Source organism: Trachinotus anak, unplaced genomic scaffold (assembly GCF_046630095.1).
Source record: "Trachinotus anak isolate AG129_WGS33_773 ecotype Australia unplaced genomic scaffold, CSIRO_AGI_Tana_v1 ptg000028l, whole genome shotgun sequence".
NCBI lineage: Eukaryota > Metazoa > Chordata > Actinopteri > Carangiformes > Carangidae > Trachinotus > Trachinotus anak.
In genome coordinates, this window is record NW_027273879.1 from 14,420,872 (window position 1) to 14,441,972 (window position 21,101).

The following is a 21,101-nucleotide window of genomic DNA, read 5'->3' on the forward strand; positions in this document are numbered from 1 at the left end:
TGTAGTGCTTTGTGTTACCTGTATGCAGTGTAGCCTGCTTTTTTTGTGTGGGGAAGTAAGTATGAATGGATTATTTTCACTGACGTATATACCTGCTGCAACACTGAGTCACTAAGAGAGAATCTGTGCTCAAAGGAAAGCCTCATTTTTTGTGATCTGTGTCTTCTGAAGAAAGATCTGACCAGAACCAATCAGCTGAAACTGTCTGATCCAGTCAGCAACCCCCCCTCCCCCAGGCTCTCCTCAGTGTGACTGTAACAATACACTTACATTCAACACGTGAAACTGTGTTTCACATCCTGCGTGTAACAGTGTGTTGTTTTTATATTAACTCTGATCTGTTTTCATATACTGAGAGTTTGTCCCACTGCTAATAAATTAAAAAAAAAAAAAAAGACAAATTGTAACAAAATGTTTGAGAACACATATACAGCCTAACAAAATCTATTGTAAGTGTAGAAAACACAAAGAAATACAGAAACACTGCACGTTGCACAGAAAAAGGTGGTACTAAGTTACAAAACAAAATTTTCCAAGATGCACCAAAAACTGACAAATGCAACTGGGCCCCTCAGTTGTTGCCGTGGTTGTGGCTCGTGGAGATATTTACTCCCTGAAGTGACATAGGCTGTGTTGTCCTGTACACTACTTACACTTTGCATTTGTTATACAAGAGGTGTATAGCAGATGTTTGCAATAGTAGCTCAGTAATATCTCATGCTTTAATTGTTAGCTCATTTTCAGCACCATTTGGTTGTCAGCTTCAGTGCATCTTTTGTGTGTTTGTGTTGTCTAAATTTGTTTGTGCTGTGTGTGTTTAGTTATGCTGCATGCTGCCCAATTGGTGAATGTGTGTCTGGATTTATATATATATATGTTGAGCCCCCAGACTCACTTAATACATGCAGAATAGTTACCAGTAGTAGTTACCAATAGTTACCTGTTTGATCAGTTACCAGCAGGTCATAATTATATGATTTCCTGACTTACTCATCTAAAAAAAAGTTGAGAGTGTTAAAGAAAACAAAACAGCAGCACATGTTTTATGGAAGACTATATATGTACGACTCTACTTTTATCCACATCTTCATTGGCCACAGCGCCAGTGGAGTTACTCATACTGTAATGTATGTCTTGAGATCTCAATATCATGATGTAACTTACTTCAGGGGGCTACTAGTCATCTTCTATGGATTGCTCAGCAGCAAATCCAAAATTTAGTACAAAAAAATTTATAGACTGCAAAGTGCCATGAGAATGCTTTTAGCGGTGTACTGTATGTGTTCCACTTCAATATCGCAGCTCTTACCTCCTTTCCGAACAGACAGCTGTCTTTTCTGTTACAATTTCAAGAGGCATTTAAACATGCCTCTTGAAATCATGCCTCTCATGCCTCGTGATTGTTAAAGATGTGTCATTCCTGGACGCGCGCCACCCATTTATTTGTGATGAGATATCACTGTTCTGCTGCCTCCTGTCGCACTTGTTTATTGTCTGGGACATTTTGTTCTTTTCTCTCAGGCTCTAAACACTGAGCGCTGTTACAGGCCTGTTACAGAGAAGTGAGGCCTGAATTATTGCCACTTTTATTAAACAAATAAAACGCATCCTGTGGCTCGCATCTCCTTCCTGTAACTAATTGGTGTGGAGATGCATCAGTGGTCCGCCCCATGTACACAGGCACACACTCTGACACACTCAGTGAAATAAAATGAATTGGTTTAAAATCTGGAAGAGTGCTCCGATTGGCCTGGAAATGTGACAGACAATATTATTTACAGCTGATTTGGTGAGAGTGCATCTGTGTGCAGTTGTGACAGATTCTTCTGCACTGATGACTCCACGAAGTAGATAAATGGAGAAATAAAAAACAAAAGTAAACATAAACTTAATAAACTAACTCCAGAGTAAATCCGGATGCACAAAAATATGTGAATAAAATTAGTTCTCAATCACAGAGTATTTCCTCTTTTCAAATTAAAGTATAACTCTTATTCCTGCCATTCTGATTTTCCTTTATCAATTTGACTATGTTCTTTTGTTTTTTTTTATGGTTTAATGTTTTATGTGTAGTAACTCATTAAACCCTGATAAGATTAATACTTTATTTCTTGATATTGCTTTTTCCTGATCACACTCTCCTACTTGGAGTGTGCTGTGTCAGCTTGCTTCAGTACTGCTGGTCAGCTCCCATACTTACATCTATTCCTCTCTCTCTCTCATATTGGTATATATGGGCCTTTGTATTTAACAGTCTCTTTATCCATCTGTATGGCATCTCGAACTTTTTAATTGTGCCCTTTGATAGTGCTGTGTCAGGTACTTAAGTTGTGCTTGACACTGTATATCGCTCCATCTCTGCATGCGTCATAAACCAGAGAGGTGGCCAATTCGAATTAATGATGACAAGGCTGGGATGTTGGCCAATTAGCAGAGAGGCGGTAATTTATGCAGATTGATCCACATGGCCGGACCGCTGGGAGGCTGTGGAGGTTAGATGGGTCGTACTCATGCAATGGTCCATAAACCTGTTCAGCCATGGACAAGGCATCAGTCATCCTTCACCCTCAGAGACAAGAGAATGAAAGCATGATGCTTGTCTTGATAAGTGTGTGTCCTAATGTTTGGGAGTATGACAGACTGTAGAAGCTGCTCAAGATAGACTTCCTTTAAAAGCTGAGCAATGTGGGGTGCCCTGCTGGCTGACCTGGTGGAGAACATGCCATTAAGATGTAGTCCTAACTACAGCAGCCCAGACTCAAGCCCGGCCCAAGGCCCATTGCTGCATGTTATCCCCCCACCCCCCCCCACCCCCCCCCCACCCCTCTCTCTCTATCTCTCGCTTTCTCTCATGGTAGCTATTGCAATAAAAGCCAAAAATTGCCCAAAAATAACTTTAAAAAAAAGCTGAGTAATACCAGAAATGGATTGTATTCTAGTAGCCTAAATGGGAAACCTGCAACTCCAAGGCTTTTTCCTGTACCTATTTTGGTCCATGATGGATAATTCCACAACTTTTTATGTGTCTAGCAACACTGTAAATTATCGGCTCGTTAAGAGGAAATTAGCAGCATTAATTGTTTTTTTTCCCGCTCCTCTTAGGGGCAGCACAAGAAGCTGTAAACACAACTTCACATATTATCCCCTTATAAAGTTGATGAGTTAGCAAACATCCTGTTTACACTTCCAGCAGACACAAAGCAGCATTGGCAGCATGTTTCTGGCTATTCAATGAATGTAGATTTACTCTTCACTCCTTTGGGGCTTTCAGGCAGAATGCGACACTGTGCATTGCAACCCATGATTTCGCTGTGCAAAGCACACATGCAGAGTAGCACGCTGTTGGCGAGCTTGTGCAAGCACAGCAATCAAATTTCAACTAGGTTGCGTACTACGACAAACACCCGTGGCCAATAGAAACGAAGCCTCCATCCGGGCACAGAAAGTAGACCGGAAACTGGTTGCTGTGGAAATGGAGCTCCTTCACAAGCCACTCCCCATGCTGCTGTCTGTACTCGAGGGCACCCGCAGTCTCTTCCTTGCCGCTCCCCCTCTCCTTATTATTAGCAGAGCAAATGCTAACACTTGCTTCTTAGCGTGGGCAAGATACATCTTTGTTGCTGCCAATGACAGACTCCAAACACAGTGGGAGCTTCCAGCTTCATGTTGCATGTCCTGCTAGAAGTTTGGAAACTTTAAAATTTTAAGTAGTGCAGCTTTAAACATAGATGTGTTTGCTGAATAATTAATCAGAAACTTTTGATAATTAATTAATTGATGTTGACAAAAAAAAAAAAAAAAAACAACTTGCATTTTCCTTTATCTCATTATAATTTTAATATGTTTGGGTTTGGGACAAAGCTGCTGGTTTGAAGATGTCCCATCACGCTCTGGGAACTGATGATGAGTGTTTGTCACCACCACTGAAAGATAAATCAATAGTGAAAATTATCATGAGTTGTCCTGTTTTCCAGCTTTGGATTACCTGGTTGTACAGAGATGTCTAGGACCAGTTCACCTGGCCCTTTGGAAACCTTTGGTTGACAGTTATGTTCTATACAAACTATGGTGTGATTTCTACTAGAACTGCTCCAATGGTGAATACATTAATTAGTAATTTATAATAGTAATAATAATGGAAAAAAAGGGGAGCAGGAAAAGAAATAAATTATTCCTTCCTGAGGGAATTTTCTGATCAGAGTTTTTTTTTTTTGTATATTTCAGTCCTTTTTAGTGCTGCTTTAGTTGAATAATACACTTCTATTGCATATTTCCCGACAAATATTCAGTTCCAACCACAAAGATTTGTTTTATTAGAATTTGAGAAGCTTATCAAACAATTTAAACTGTTTCTAAACTACAACAATTTACACAAGTTTCTTGCTGCCTCAGGCTTGATTGTTTTCTGATTGAAAATTCTCTACTTTGGCCGTCAGTATGGTGGAACGAACCGCGCCATGAATCATTTATGGTCCTCCACAGTGTTCAGCTGTCACATTTTATGTATGAGTATAAAAAAAAAAAAAAAAAGGTGAAATGCATAAAAAATGCTTCTCCTAAATACTGTGGGCAGTTATGGTCGCAGTATTTTATGGACTTTCAAGGGTATTGCAGACCTTAGCTCCCATAAATGTGTTACACTGGTGGATAGGTCAGTGTTATTGGGATAGTACATGAACCAGAAGAAGTCTGTTCTTCTTGTTTCATGTCAGGCAAAGTACTCCTACGAATTAGGCACCCCCTGAAAGATTTGCATATTCTTTTTCGCGTCTGTTGTTTAACCTTTTCATTTTCTGCCCAGACATCTCTGTGTCAGTAGAATGCCAAGTTGTTTCTCAGTTTTCTACCATGGTACATTTGTTTTCAGTCACTTTTGATGACATTTGTAGAAAGGAGGGTGGGTGTTACATGAGTTGAAATGAGGCGATCAGTCAGCGATAACTAACCTTTTCACTGTTGAAGCGGACTCTAGTGAGACAAATACCTCAAGGCAGTCACTAGATGCTTGAAAATGTTAATGTCATCCTTTAGAAAAAAAAAAAAAAAAAGTATCAGGAAATGACTCACTGATTAGCAACATTTCAAAGAGCTGGATGGAAATGAACTGGTCACTAACACATTTAAATTTTGTTTATTCAAGTTTATTTGCCTGAACTAAACTTGAGCTCCGATCATGGCAAAACTGACCCATATTTCAGATGTAGCATAGCATATGTCTGTGATTTGGTGGACTGTTTGCATATATGTGCAAGAACCTAAATAATTTGTTGACTCTGCTTCACATCAGACCCAAAGGAGACTAATGAATAATTTTGTTTACATCTCGGCCATGGATTTTCTTTTAAACAACCCAAGATTCACAGCCTGTAGTGAGAGTGTGTGTCTGTGTATATGTGTCTTACTGTACACTGGCCCTTCGTTTTGGCCTTTATAAACAGCATTTTGCTCAGCCGTACCAAACTATATGCTACAAGTTTGCTTTTTACAGTTACAGTGTATTTGAAGATAAAGGCCTTTTCTGGCTATGTTGCCTTTGAAGACAGATGTTTCTGGGTCATTATACATCAAAAGATGGATTTTCTGTCATCGTGCATTTGATGATGGTTTGATTCGGTATTTGCATGCTGTATGTCACTCCTTATCCAGAGGAGAAAATAAAGCGTTTGAAAATATTAATTCAGCTTCCTTCATGCTGACAAATCCAGACAGGACTGAATCCAGTGCAAAGCTTTAAAACATTCACACCCATTTTATGTGAGTGCTGTCAGTCCCTCTCTCCTCTTAATTTTTTTTGAGTTTCCCAACATCGCAACATCGGTTGCTCTCGCTGCTCGTAGCCACAAAGAAATAAATAGGCTAGAGTTACATTCATGAGGAAAAAAAATGGAGGATGGAGAACACACAGTTTTGTTACCTGTCCTGGGGCTCAAAACAAACTCCTTAGTGAACACAAACACACACAGATACCAAAGGCCAAAACCAGTTGCGTGCACACATATGCACTTACAGTATGCACACACTCACTCTGTCATAAACACACACATGCTTCTGCAGCAGCCTGCATCACCCAAGGCAGCCGGCAACGAGTTTCATTTTGTGTGTCCAGCAGCAGTTTTTCCATTAGACCTGATGTAATGTCCACACTATAATGGAGCTGAAGAAAGGCTGCATTAAGACACTGTGGTTTATGTACAAAGGCCAGACAGGGGCAAAATGTTCCTCTGCCCTATAATGGGATGCCTAACTTTTTTTCTGCCTCCTTGTCTGTATGTGTTTCTTTTGCTGTTTCTGTTTATATTTTTTATTTGTGGATCTTTCTGAATCTCTTCCTGTTTCTGTCTGTCTTGTGTGTAGATTTTCATCGGAGAGGTGTCCATGTATGTGATGAAATCAACGAGGGAAGCTCTCCTGGCCCAGGAGAAAACCATTGTGACAGGAGACTGTTGTTACCTCAACCCCCTTATCCGCCGCATCATACGCTTCATAGGTAGGAAAGTTTTCATGTCAAATACTCTAAACTGCCCCAAGACTGTTCATCTTGATTTTGCCCAGGGACTGACGACTCCGAAACACACATCAACGATATGTGTGTGTGTGTCCTTTCATATATAACATGGGTTGTTTTCACTTTGATTGTAGAACTATGTTAAATGGGCAAGAACAGAAATCATAAAAATTATTTCTGTCTTGACAGAGGTATGACACAACAATTTAATAACCTCTAAAGCCTTGACTGTTGAGTTTTACAGTTTTGAATCTCATGACCATTTACATTAAAGAATATCAATAATTCGATAAAGTTTGGAAGTGCTGGTAAAACAGTTCTTAGGAGTTTGCTGCAAACTTTAATTTCATAGATAACATATTAAAACCTGGCAGAAACAACCAAGTGAAACTAAATCAGCATCTTACAGGTAGTGTTGGGAAAGAAAACACTTTCAAAAATGTTCTACTCAGAACACATGATGGAGGACATCTTCCACTGACGTTCCTCTGGCACAGCAGAGGTTGATCTCCTCATACCTCACATCATCTGCAGGCTTTACTCCATTACCCTGCCTGTTACTGTGTTCCATACATGAAGACTGTGACAGCAGTGAATTTATCTGATGTGATGTGTACCTTGTTCTGCATTCCTTGAAAGTGGCACTGGTGCCTGGTGCATCACCTCAGTGCAGGTGCACTGGACCAAAACACTGAAAAGTGATGGATCATTTCACTGATTCAGATCGTTTCACTCAGCTCAGTACAAAGACTCATACTCGCTGACTGTGAGGTTTGTTTTTTTTTGTAGCTAAGAGATCACATCATTATTCAAATACACATCAGTATGCACTTCAGCAGTCGCAACACAATCACGTCAAGGTGCTGCTTTTGACTTTCTGCAGTTCAGTTCTGGATTATATTAAGTTTAAATTCAGTCTCCTGCTGTTTCTTTTAGTACAAAACTCTTGAAGCACTAGGTTAATAGCTCAGGAACCCAAGCATCTGCAACATCAGAATTGTTTGTGTGACTTCCACAGTCTGTCAGTAAGCTTTTAATCAGGAGGCAGCATGCTGTATATCATGGCTGAGCTGACAGCTGCATGTGGGTGCTGTCAGTCACCTGTGAGGGGAGCTCCAATGCAAAAAGCGACCGATTCCAACAGTAACCCTGATGATTCAGAGCTTGAGGATTTGGTTTGTTCCCATTCTAAACACTTCTAACATAATCCTAAAAAGGAAAGAAGAGGGTGCAAGCAATACAATATGCCACAAACATGGCCATCAAGCAACCCAACCTGCAGTGACCTCTGAATGATAGGCTATACAGACAGATCAGCTGTTTTTCTGTTGCATCAGAGACAGGTGGATGCAGAACAGTGAAGGATGAAATGACAGGTTGAAAAATGAGGACCACCATGGACATGTTTGCATTTTTACTCCGAACAGCTGCTGCCTACCTCAGCCCAACAAGTCTGGTCTGTTTTACTCGTACCCAAACATGGAAACCTGAGTTTGTCCAGTACTCGAAGCTTTGATTGTTAAGTTCATCACTTGAGAATAAGGTGCAGCACATACCAGCTGTGTCGCCTAGTGTCACATCGTTTGATTCATGTAGCACACACCAGACATGCCATGCAGACAGATGTTAACCGGTTAGTGTGTAGTGCTGTGTGGGTTGTGCTTTGATGAAGAGGCCAAGACCAGGAGATCTCTGTTTATTCTGACAAAAAAGGTCAAAAGCAAAATTCTCCATCAATTGCGATCATGTAACTTTGCCCCTACACAAATTAAATGACACAATAAGTTTAAGCTAACAATTGAGCCCATGAACGTAGTTTGACAGAAATGCTAGAATTATTCCGATCACAATGTTGTCACTTACATCTCTCTACAACAGCAAAAGGAGTCAGGAGACCCCTCTTTGTAGCGGGGGCCCCATGGAAGTACACATCGGGATTCAGAAACAGACTCTCAAACATTCCACGTATTGACTCTGGAGTGCTAACATGTCAGGCTATAACTATTAACACAGATTGTGCTGTTGCTGCTGTATAATTGACTCTGTTACACAGAAAAAGGGAAGGTATGGTAGCTGGGATCTGATCTGCAGAGCAAATGTGATAAATTTGCTGCTTTTCCGAGGCACTGATGCTCATTGACACCGGGAAATAGGACAGTGGTGTATTCTGACGGGATGATGGGCTTCAGATCCTGCTGCTGTGTGAAAATCTATTTTCTCAGTCAGGTTCTTACTGTGATAGATTTGCTCATAGAGAACAAGAACACAAAATGTTCTGCCAAAGGCAGTAAGAACTAAGCATCATTTGAATCACTATGTCATGACAGGTGTGCAGTTGTTTGCTTGTTCTTATATGGCAGGATACGTTCAATCAAATCTGATGAACCCACCACCACACAGTCCTGACCAAGAAAATGTTCTGTTTTTCACTGTTAAACCCTTTCTAAATGATACCTAAGATTATGTTTTTGTTCCCCAAACTTTAACTTTGTACATACTTATGTAGTCATGAATAGCCAGTGTTATAGAGAAATACTTAAATCAAAGAAAATTGAATCAAATATATATAAATGAAAGTTATCAGGGGGTTTAAGTGTATTCAGGGCTGCTTTTAATGAGTTTTAATATATTGTACATGGTTGGGCAACAGCTGCAAAAACCTTGCTGCAAGTGTGAATCAAATTATGCTACAGTATCAATCACACATGAGTGTTTATAGGTTGTTCTGTATTCCTCTTGGGTTTACACTTTGACATGTGTGGCACCTTGTTTCTGACTGGCTGACCACACCAACTGCTTTGATTTAAATCAGGTAAACCTGCAGGTTGTGGCTTTTCGGTGTAAACACCGATTGGATCGTATTCTGTAGAGGTTATGAATATGACAGATTTTCATTCTCACAATAAGGCTGCTTTATAGCACAATTACAGGTACTGTTTTTAATGTCACGCACCTATATCACTTTTCTTTAAGAACTAACCAGACCTCCAGGTACAAACTTTGAAGTGCTATTATTTTATAGCCACTTTTCCACAAAGCATGAGTAGAACTGGGCAAACTGACAGACTCTTTATTGTTCCCGTAAGAAGGTCGCCTTCTGGCATAATCAGAACTCTATTGTTCATTTTTAAATAATACCCCTGCAGTTTATAGAACACTCATCAGAAATTCATTAGGCAGTTCAGATGATTTATATTTCCGTCTGTTCCCGAACAATCTCTCAAATTTGTAGGATCGCTGAGGCTTTTCGATTCCCGCTCTCTCGCTCCCCTCCCAGCTCCTCTCCTCTCGCCCTAATTCCCCCCTCTCTATTTCCCTCAATGCCCTTCACACAATCATGTCCCTGTGCCCCTCACAGGCCCCCGCACCCTCCCACCCCCCACGCCCCCAGCCCTCTGCAGCCCCACCACCCCCGCAGATGAGAATACAAAGCAGAGTAATTTCATGGCTAAGCAGGCCAGATAATCAACAGTCATATTTCACAGCAAAAGGAATGCAGACGCAGACACTGGTCAGGGTTGGTGCACTCAAAGTGTCAGTGCAATCATTCATATTAGATGCTGTTTTTTTCTGTGTTTATGTTTCTTTCTCTGCCTGTTGTCCACTCTTCTTTCCTTGCAATTTAACTTCGTTTGATTACAATAGTTCTGTTCTCTTCTCTGTAATTCATACATACTGCAAAATGGACCAAAACCAAACTAGTAAAACCTATTTTATTTGGGGTTAAGGCAGGGGTCAAATGACAGAAAACATGCAGGTGCAGCTGTAACATCAGATCAATACAGTTTGCATCCAAAGTTCAGGTCCTTTGTTTGATCATACAAGCAATATGACTAAATAATACCTTTTTCCTCAATAGAAATTGGGAAGGGAATGAATGAAATATTAATATTAGATTCTGAGTTTAGCTCAGGTAATGACAGTTGCAAGGTTATGTGGCAGCGCTGGGAGCCGCAGCCCAGTTTAACCGGAGATACAGTATAAGGTGATGGCATCATGATGCAAGGTGCATCCTTGGGTAAAGCATTTAAGGTTTTGTGTATATGTCAATTAGAGGTGCATCTGGAGTCCTTTAACCATCCATTCAGTGGAACTGTTCTTTTTGTACAGCTTTGTACAGTTATGCTACAGACTCTCCATCTCTATAAACTCGTATTTGAGTCTAATTAATTTGCCAAAAAAAAGATATCATGAATTATTTTGGCAACAATAATCGAATAGTGAAAATCTGATATTTTGTCAGCCCTAGTGTCAGTGTTTCCTTACTGTTTTTCTCCAAGCTCTCATGCTATAAGATCTCATTGTGCTTTGTGTTCTGTGTGCCACAGGCGTGTTTGCATTCGGTCTGTTTGCCACAGACATCTTCGTCAACGCAGGCCAGGTGGTGACGGGAGGTCTCTCGCCCTACTTCCTGTCTGTCTGCAAGCCCAACTACACTGGCACAGACTGCCGCTTTAATCATCAGTTTATCGTTAATGGCAACATCTGCACTGGGAACCCTATTGTGGTGGAGAACGCCCGCCGGTCGTTCCCTTCCAAGGACGCTTCACTGAGTGTTTACTCAGCTGTTTACCTGACGGTGAGAACAATGAACCTGCTCTATAATGAAATTCAATGTGCTTTAGAAAACATTTCACTTACATACATTGTAAAGATAAATGTAATTTAATTACAGTGTGAACACCTTCTCTAGAAAACAGTCTCAGTGTTCTCTTTAAAGGAGCTGTTTGTAAGTTTTGCTATTGCTACATAGCCAACATTTGCATTAACAGCTGTTTACTTATCAGTCTTACCAAGCTCTTCAGTCATGTGTTTACAAGACAAGAGGTTATAATACACCCTCTGTGCAGCTCTACTTCTTCAGGGCAGACTAGACGCTGGTGACAGTGAGTAATGTGAACGTTGGCTATCTAACGATAGCAAAACATGCCTCTTTAAGCTCTTCTCTCTATTTTTCTTTTGTCTGTATTTCTCTTTTTATGCTAATTCATTTGCTTGGTTTTTTTTTCCTTAAACAACTCAGTGTTTTCTTAGACACACATTGTGCACATCAAAGTCAGGTTACAGGCCTTGGGTAGCATTACTGCGTATGTATGAAAAGTTGTGTGGAGCCTTAGCTTCAGAGGGAGCTGCAAGAAATCTGATGCACTGTGAAAAAATTAGCCACCCGGGCCAGCGTTGGTTGGATGTGAGGACTACAAGTTTGACAACAAACAAAGTGTGGAGGTGGTGGAGTGAGCAAGAAGTGAGCTTACCAGACCTCTGTAGCCTCCTCCTCATCTCCGTTTGAGGCTAGTGGCTCGAGGCTACGTTAGCTGCTACTTGCATAACACAGCCAAACCTAAATGTCAGTGGTCAAGTTACACTGTGAGTAATATCGGTGCCAGGTTTTGACAAGGAAGTAAAAAGACGATATCTCTGGCTCCGCTGCATCCATTTTAATATCCTTTTCCTTTTCTCTGGGGTTCAGCAGTGTTACAAGAGTGCAATGCTAAAATGGTGGAATACTCTTTTGAATTTAAGGATCTGCATGTTGTCCCTGAAGCACTGCAGCACCTGACCATGTGAGGGTTTAGTATCGGCTGCAGAGGACATTTGAGAGGAACTTTTCCACGTGCTGCTGCCCACATGTATTATTTTAAAATATCATGTAATGTAACAGTATAAGGGAAGATATTGGAGATATTGAAGCCTATAAACTGGATTCACTCATCATTTAAACTGCTGAGAAGTAAGAGCTATTTAGCTGCTGAACTAAAATTATTAACTTAAATCATGTTGTTTGTAGTCTAGATTCAGGTTTAATGTGAATTTCAGTTTGTGTAATTGGTGAACATTTACCACAATAATTGCTGCAAGAGAATTTGAAAAAATACTTCCTTGATATATCCCCTGCTGTGTTTTACTTATTTTATTCAATTGCCATTCAGCTTCACTTTGTAATGTAGGTACTTACTGAATGTACTGAGCCAAAAAATATCTTTCACTCTGTTTGTATTTGTCATTGTTTTAGATTGTAATTCTCCACCAGATTTTCGGATACATTTTCTTCAATACAGCTGAAACACAGTTAATTAAAAACCAATGTCAAATGTACTTCTGGCGCTAGAGTTACTCATTTGGGACTAAATATAATTAGTTTACATCTTGGTGGAAACAAATAATGGAATGTCTAAAAAAAAAACATGCCCAAACAATCAGATGAATAGATCCTTTTACCCCGGGCTAATTAAAATTATACAGTAGATCTGCAGTTTAAAAAGTGATGGAATAAAAAGTTATTAATTGCTGCAAAGAAGTATAACATAGCACCTTTGGTTCTTTGATGGAGGAACAAGCAAGGAGAGAGTTCATATTTCCTGAAATTTCTTTGAAGAATATTTCACATCAGGTCACAGTGTATCCAGAAAGTATTCAGGTCCCTTAAATTTGTTCACATTTTGTTATGTTTCAGCTTTGCGCGAAAATAATAAAAAAAAAACAAACATTTTTTCCCTCATTATTCTGCACTCAATACCCCATAATGACAAAGCAGAAACAGAATTTGAGAATTTTTTGAAAATTTATTAAAAAGGAAAAACTGTAATATCACATTGATTAAAGTATTCAGACCCTTTGCTATAACACTTGAAATGGGGTTCAGGCAATTTTAGAAAATTGTCTGGAGGAACAAAGAATTGCTTTTTGAAGGACTATCTGAAGAGCTGCTATTTGACGTCGGAGTGTCGGAGGGGCTCAGCTTCAGAAAAGAGAAAGAGAGAGCACAAGTGCAGATTTTATTAGCAGGAGCAGGAGGAATACAAGGACAGATTGCTGATGAAAAAGAGTATTTGATATGTATAGCTTCTCAGTTGGCATGGGAGGGAGGTAAAAGTTCAAGAAATGAGAATAATACACTAGGTAGGATGACTGAGTGTATGATTTGAAATGCTGAATTCTTCTCCGAACTTTCACTCACAGTAAGAGATTCCCTTATTAGGTTCATCTTTTATTCTCTATGAAAAAACTCTTTGTTTTGGAAAGTTATTTCACTCTCATGATGTAAGTTTTTGACGTCTTTCCTGAACCATTTTGCTATGGAGGCTTTGTTCTGTCACGAAAAGGAAAAAAATATTTGACTCCATTTCTGTGGGCACCATCTCCACTTGCTCTGCATGAGACTTGCTTCTTTTCTTGTCTACCTAAAGAGAGGAACAGGGAAACAAAACATAACGTTTTGCATTTTCACATTCTTGGTTTGATCTTATGTCTCCACTGTCATGCTTTCCAGATGTACATCACCAGCACCATCAAGACCAAGTCCAGCCGCCTGGCCAAGCCTGTGCTCTGTCTGGGCACGCTCTGTTCGGCCTTTCTCACCGGCCTCAATCGAGTCTCTGAGTATCGAAACCACTGTTCAGACGTAGTGGCTGGATTTATACTTGGATCAGCCGTCGCTCTGTTTCTGGTAAGGACGATGGACGAATGAAAAGTTTAGGGAAGTGCAGAAGAGTGGGTTAAAGGAGAGTAGAGACAAAGGGAAGACAGATATTCTGAGGTAGATTCCAGTCATGAATTATTCTCAAATTATAATAATAATTTCTAGCTTCATTTGGAGCTGACTCAAACCAGTAATTAAATGATTAATTCAGGCTGCAGCCTGTAACACGGGTTTGGTGTCATTTTTAAGCCAAATTATGCTTATTTATGCCCTAAAGTTCTTATGCACAGCAGATTTTTGTAATTTTTACTCAGACAAGTGACAAATTAAAGGAACAACCAACTAGTAAGGTGTTGGACCACCATGTGCTGCCAGAACAGCTTTAATGCTCCTTGGCATTGATTGCACAAGTCTCTAAACTACTGGATGAACACCATTTGTCCATCACCATCAGTGAAGAGTGCTGTCTGACATGTTGGTCCAAAATCTCCCATAGGTGTTCAATTGGGTTGTCATCTTGTGACTGAAGGCCATAGCATATTCTAATGATAACCGGAGATGCCATACAGTGTATATAAATAAGTTATCTTCAGGATTTCAGTCAGGAACAATGAGTTCCTAAACACTGTTTTGTTAAAGAAGCTAAAAGGAGTAGTTCACGAAGAGGTGATGGGCGAGAGGATGTGAAACGGGATGAAGCAGGGTTTATTCTGGGCTTGAAGGAGGTTCAGCTAGAGGTGAATTTGGATAGAGGGATGAAATTAAGGATGCACTAGTTGATTGGGGGACAGAAGAGAAGAGAAGAAAGGAGAGAAAATACCGAGGTGGCACCTGGATTTCTACTGAGATTAGCAGTCACTAAGAGCACGGTGAGGAATAGGTGGAAAGACCAAAAAAGAGAAGAAGGTTGCGAGACACATTTGTTTTAATTGAGACGATGAAGGGAACCGGTTGAGGTAACCAGTGATTTGATTCATTCTGTTTCTGTACACTAGAGGTACGGAATCTTGTTATTTGTCTTATTAAGACAAATTTAATAATGAATAAAATGTGCAGAGTGGACTAGTTTTTTCATGTGTCCAAGTCTTAATTTAAAATCAGTGACTTCCACTAAGAATCAAAAAGGCTTTGTCAACATCACATTTTATGCTGAAATGCTGCAACTAGTGTTTAAATGCAGGGTAGTGATTACAACTGATCCCCTCAAGTTGTTTTTGGATTGGAGCGGAAAGCCCACAGAGGAGGAAGGAAGGTGAAGGGAACCCCCCACAAATCAAAAAAGATTTATTCAACAGTCTCAGAGGCTTCATTACTTGTAATTGCCAATGGCCCCGAGCATCAAAGCAGGAAGGAGTGTTACAGAGAGGAGAGAGAGGAGAAGACATGGAGGGAAGACTGTGGAAAGAGGAAATCAGGGGTTGGTATTTGTGCATCAGTTGCTGGTGGCTGATAGAAAGAGCTTTGTGACATGTATTCACAGGAAACCTCTTCAGATTTTGTCTTTCAACTGTGAAAGTTTGTGAATGCTGTGTGGGAATTTACATTGTTGCAAACATGTTTGCAACTTGCTGATTCACAATTAACAATTAACACAACAAGTAAAACTATTGCAAGTAAGTAATTTGACTTTTGTTTAGACAATCCAGATTGATAGACAATATGACATGTGACAGCGTGATTTTAGAGTTAAAACAAGCTTTAAAGCAGCTGGAATTACTGCAGCTATCCATTGGTACAATACTGTTGTATTGTATATGACTTGTATCTGATATTTTTAAAAAAAGGAATTAACTAGGCACTAGAGGATCCCAGTGGAAAGGTCGGGGGATTACTAAAGTCATTTGAATATATTGTCTGGGGACAGTGAATGTCCCAAACATTTGTGCTAATCCAATAACTAGATGTTGAGATATTTCACTGGGTAAGTCAAAAGTGTGACCTGCTGGTGGTGCTAGAGGAAAAGTCGGGATTTGCCTAAGTCAATAGGTTTCATCATCAGGAGACCTTGAATTTCTGTAGTAAATTTCATGGCAATCCTTGTATTGGTTGCTGAGGTAATTTACATTTTCTAGATGCCAAAGATAATTTTGTATTGAAAAAACTCCCTGTACATCTCTGTATTCCAGCGTTACATCTACGTGCAGATAAAGGGGTAGCGCAGAATGTTTGGTTAAAACCCTGTTGGGTGTTAAAAAAGTCTAGGGCAATAAATAACAGCAGTAAGATTTACAGACAGCTCTTCAGCATGGTGAGCAGGGCTTCACATAATGTCTTGGCTTTGCTAAGGGTGTGCATTAGGAAGGCAAATTACTGTAGCAGCATGGTAAATGTTCAGACGATGGTAGATTTTGGTTGTGATAGATGCTCCCACGTTACCATAGTGAGTAAAATTAGTGGCATTTTCATTGGTTGAAGGAAGCTAAAGGCCAGTGATCTTCAGTGTGGTCAACATGGAGCAGCTTTGTCCTTGGAACATGAGGAGGAGGAGGAGCCACTGCACTTCCTTTAATGAAGGATATAAGCTTTCAATGATTGACCTATAAAAATTGACATACATTGAATCAGTGATCTCCAGGGAAAGATGAACACAAGAAAGTCAATCATCACCTCAGCAGTTTTGAACCTGCTCATTTCCAGCTTATTATCAGCAAACCATGAACTGAGAAGGGCTGGCTTTCCCCCACACATGGGCCTAATGGTCCTGATGAAGCTTATCAAGGTCTTGTCACCTGAGAGCTCAGGCAGCTTGATGGACTGCTATCTTGAGGGAAATTAATTGGTCAAAAGAGAAGTAGAAAGCGGGTAAAGTTTGAAATCTCTGCACTACCAGTGCTCACAGAGAGATCTGAATGGGCTCATCAAACAGCGACTGCTGTTAGTCCCTACAAGAGGTTTGTCCTCTGGCAGCAGATTGAGGGATCAGCATTAATCACTTGATCGTGCAACCCCAGGATGATGCTGGCAAAATCCTAACTTAGCAGACAGAGGCATCTGCTTGATTCAAGACAAATGAGAGGTCCATGCTGACACCTGCTGAAAGAAAACTCTTGAAGTTTAAAATGCCGACAAACTAAATCTCTTAATTTGAGTCTTTCGAGGTATGTAAAATTGCCATTTAAAGGTATGTTGCATCATAGGTTAAGTCCAAATCCTGTCTCATTTTATGCTGGTCTGAAGTTTTCTAATCAGTCTGAAAATGGAAAGCATAATATAAACGTGGTCAGTTCATTGCACCACCCAATTTTGTGGTGCAAAATTGGATCCTGTGGCCAGACAATATGTACAGTACCTTTTTATTTGAAAGCCCCAAACTATTGTTTTTTTTCAATATTTCATGGCAATAAGCAAATGTCACTTTCCTCACCTGAGACAACAGATTGCAGCTTGGCTGAGATTTTCTTAGCATGGATGACAAGACGCAAACATGGAAAGAAAGCAGTCATCCATGACCTTAGGGGATGCAATTGAGTGAAAACAAAAAAGCAGATGCCATACTGAAATGTATTTGAAACAAAGGAGGTTACAGCTAAAAAAAAAAGGTTCCAGGAGTAGATAAGAAGTCATGTGAAAACATTGGAAATCAATGTCATTGTAGAGCTGAACACAAACCCCTGCACTCTCTGACTTATGCTGCTTGAGTCAGACTAAACAACTCAAAGTTTGGATTCACTGTGACAGACTAAAGAATGTAAGAATTCCTATGTTTTTCTGAAACAGTGATGCCGAGCCACTGTGATTCATTCATTTCCTTGGTGTGAGAATAGTACTAGAGGTGCACTGTCCAAAAACTGCCACAAACAAGGAAACCTTTAGCATCCCCCAGCTGTGAATCGCCCTGCTTCATTTTCTCCTTTGCCTCTGCCTGAGGGCATGGATGGCCTGGAGGGCTGGGATCTCCCTTAGGCTGCCTTCTTTGATTAACTAGTCCACAGAGCAGTTCAGAGATTCAACAATCTTGGTTGTGTCTCTACTGTTAAAAGAGCCTGACTGATGGCTAAATGTAATTTACAAGAATTTTACATATATATATATATATATATATATATATATATTTACATATAAATGAAGAAACAAGAAATCAGTGCCTGCTGGGCACAGTGCCATGCCACAGAGATAAACATCCCAGAGCATCCCCTGGCTGCATTTAATGATGACTGTCTTTTGTGGACTTGTGCAATGTTTCATTGAGTCTTTACACCCGTATAAACTTTATATTACAGCAACAGCAACCACAAAAGTTATGAAGCAGAAAATATGGTTGCATCGCTCCAAAAAAAAAAAAAAAAAGAAAGGAAAATCATGGGTGCCCTTAACTCCCTCTAATCAGAGCTTATAAGATCTCATTGACACTGGTGTTGGTTTTAATTTAGTTGGCATTCTTTTTTAAACAATAGTTTGAGTCTTTTGTGAACAAATATCATCAGAATGAGTGATATTCCTGTCAGCTAAGTTTGCGAATATTGGCACGCTAATATGTTAAACTAAGACAGTGTACAAGTATACACAATTATACCTGTTATGCATTACCATGTTAGCATTGTCATTGGGAGCATGTTAGCATGCTAATGTTGCCATTTAACTGGTCACTCAAAGTCCTATTATAACATTTGTGTGATTTGTGATATAAATTGGGGGATTTAGGTCAAATTTGTCATGGATTCACAAAACGTTAATCTGTAAAAAAAAAAAACCAACCTAATGTGTCAAGAGTGTCACGGCTGAAACTGACCTTCCCATCTGAAGAATGAATCAGTAATGTCTGCTTGTTGCATTGTCAACCTGTCTTGCTATTCATGCTGAACTGTCCTCATACTTCACAGGGTATATGTGTTGTAAACAACTTCAAAGGCGTTCACAGTGCAGCAGCTAAACAGAAGACTGAGGACTACCGTGGTCTGCCTCTAATGACTTTCCCCCGTGTAGAGAGTCCTCTGGAGACCCTCAGCGCGCAGGTAGCTAAAAACACTTAACCTGGAATCCCAGAAACTTTAATCTCTAAGACGTGCATTATCTTTCCCCATTAATTGGTAGAGCTCTCTCAAGACCCTCAGATTAAAACAAAATCCCCTCTGAAGATACTTTTAATTCAGTCTACTGGAATGTGGTTTATACAGTAACTTACTGTTACTGTAATTTGTCGGAATTTCCCTGCTTCAGTTGGTAATTTCCTACATTTTTCAAAATTCCTTAACTAAAGAGAGAGTTTAAATATCAGTCACATATTTGGTTCACAATGTGTTCTTTCTTTCTTGCTTTCTTTCTTTCTTTCTTGCTTTCTTTCTTGCTTTCTTACTTTCTTTCTTGCTTTCTTGCTTTCTTTCACACAAAGCATTAACACATGTTGAGAAGAACTTACCGGCATGACATTTGCACTACGCCCCTGTCCTCCTCCCTAAACTCACAGACACACATACAGAAACATATGCAGAGCACTCCTGACACTGCTTGACGATGATTTCCTCTACCTTTCCTTCCTACCACACCTTTTTCCTTTCGTATCTCCTTCCGTTTGCTTTTGTTTTCTTCATCTCTCTCAACCCTTACACCTCTTTCTCCATCCCTCCTCCCACGTCCATTTTCAGAACCACTCGGCATCGATGACGGAGGTCACATGACTAAGGGGGCAGCACCGGGTCACGTTTGCGTCTCCACAGCACTTCCAGACACAATGACGAGGACGCATGCCACGTGGCTCCGAATGCTTAACAAAAAAAAAACACTCCTGATATATCTGTTTCATTCACCTGGGGGACAAAATACACCATGTTTGCAATGGTTCTCATTTAGTTGGGCTATGCTCAATTCAACCTGCCAAGGCACACAGATCGTATCAGTGGCAAAAATATCACAAGGCAAACTTAAGCACAGATTGTTTTTCCAGATATTTGAAACCATTTGAAACATGGGACATTTTTTTTCCTCCAAGGTATGCTGTTTGTAGTTAGAGGATGGTGTTTTGTACATTTTGTATGAGCGAGTGCTGTAGCCTATCCTGACGGTGTAAAATCTGCACACTTCCTGTCAGCTGACTCACTCTGTTTTACATCACATCCTGCCAGGTGAAAAGCCTCATCGATCACCACATCTATCCCCCTCAGTCTGAAAAATCTGCTATGGAAAAAACATATTGATGTTGTTGTTCTGTGATGTTTGTCATTTGTACAGAAAAAAAGACAGATTCCTTCTTTTTATTATCTCTTTCTGTACATTAATTGACCATGTCAGGTCATCTTTTGTAAAGATTTTTGTTAATCTGTATGACCATTATGATCCATTTGGACCTGTTTGCCTGCTGTAAACCTGGATATGTTTTGGTATCAGTTTAAGTGTTTTGGGGAATGACCCCTCTTTCCTTTGGAGGAAATAACAAGGAAGAGTCAGTGACATCCTCCGAGTCAGAAAATGGGGTTTGGCACCGGCAGTGCCACCTTATCAGCCACAATGTATTCTCACTATGAGTGTGTTTCACCCCAATTTCCTGATTCACTGTGATGTTAATAGAAATTTCTCGACAGAGAGGTCCAGTGGGGCTAGCCTGTGCCAGACCTACCTGAAGATTTCGCTGGTACGGCTTTACAATTAAGTTTAAACTGAAATCCTGGTAGAAGACGTTCTTATGAAATAAGTGGGAAAAAAGAAAAAAAAAGAGACAGAAATGCTCTTTGGAGTGAAACTGAGTGACTGACTTAAGGCCCGGCTAGCCCTTTTCATGGAAACCAGGCTAATGACTCCTGCTTCACTTTTCCTCCTTGAGGCACCCCTCCCCTTCCCCGAGCCACCAGTGGATTGTGATGAAATGTTGTGACTCCATTTCCTATTGGAAGATACGCCCAGCATGAAGAGAGAAGTCAAGATGTTTTATAAATATTCATGATTTGAATTATACTCATTATCATTGTGATTATAATCGTCTTTTTCTTTGAGAACAAAAGAAAAGCGTTTCATTCGAAATGCTGCATATATTTTTTTTTCTTGGTTTGTCCACAATTAAATAGTCAGTAGCAACAATGTGTTCTCTTGTGTTGTTCATTGTGTCAGGATGCTTAAAATAAAAGTGGGAACTGTATTGTAAACAAATGTGGCCAAAAACATGTATTGTAGCCCCCATCCCTCTCCTATTTCAATTTCAAACTGACATAACCAAGAGTAGGAAATTCTCCTTCAAACTCTTCCAAT

The 21,101-nt window shown here is 40.0% G+C and overlaps 1 protein-coding gene across 5 annotated transcripts in view; it reads left to right on the plus strand.

The window, feature by feature from the left end:
- The window catches only part of plppr1 (phospholipid phosphatase related 1), a 48,846-nt gene extending 27,913 nt beyond the window's left edge, over window positions 1–20,933 (plus strand). For 4 of the 5 annotated variants that reach the window (XM_071465996.1, XM_071465993.1, XM_071465994.1 and 1 more), the window contains 5 exons: window positions 6,355–6,487; window positions 10,834–11,084; window positions 13,776–13,952; window positions 18,746–18,877; window positions 19,508–20,933. In XM_071465996.1, coding sequence (XP_071322097.1) covers window positions 6,355–6,487; window positions 10,834–11,084; window positions 13,776–13,952; window positions 18,746–18,877; window positions 19,508–19,540 — 726 coding nt within the window. In that variant the 3' untranslated portion in view covers window positions 19,541–20,933. Of the gene's footprint in view, window positions 1–6,354; window positions 6,488–10,833; window positions 11,085–13,775; window positions 13,953–18,745; window positions 18,878–19,254 lie in introns of all 5 variants that reach the window. The other variant, XM_071465997.1, reaches the window with a different exon arrangement.
- Window positions 20,934–21,101: the final 168 nt, after the last annotated feature.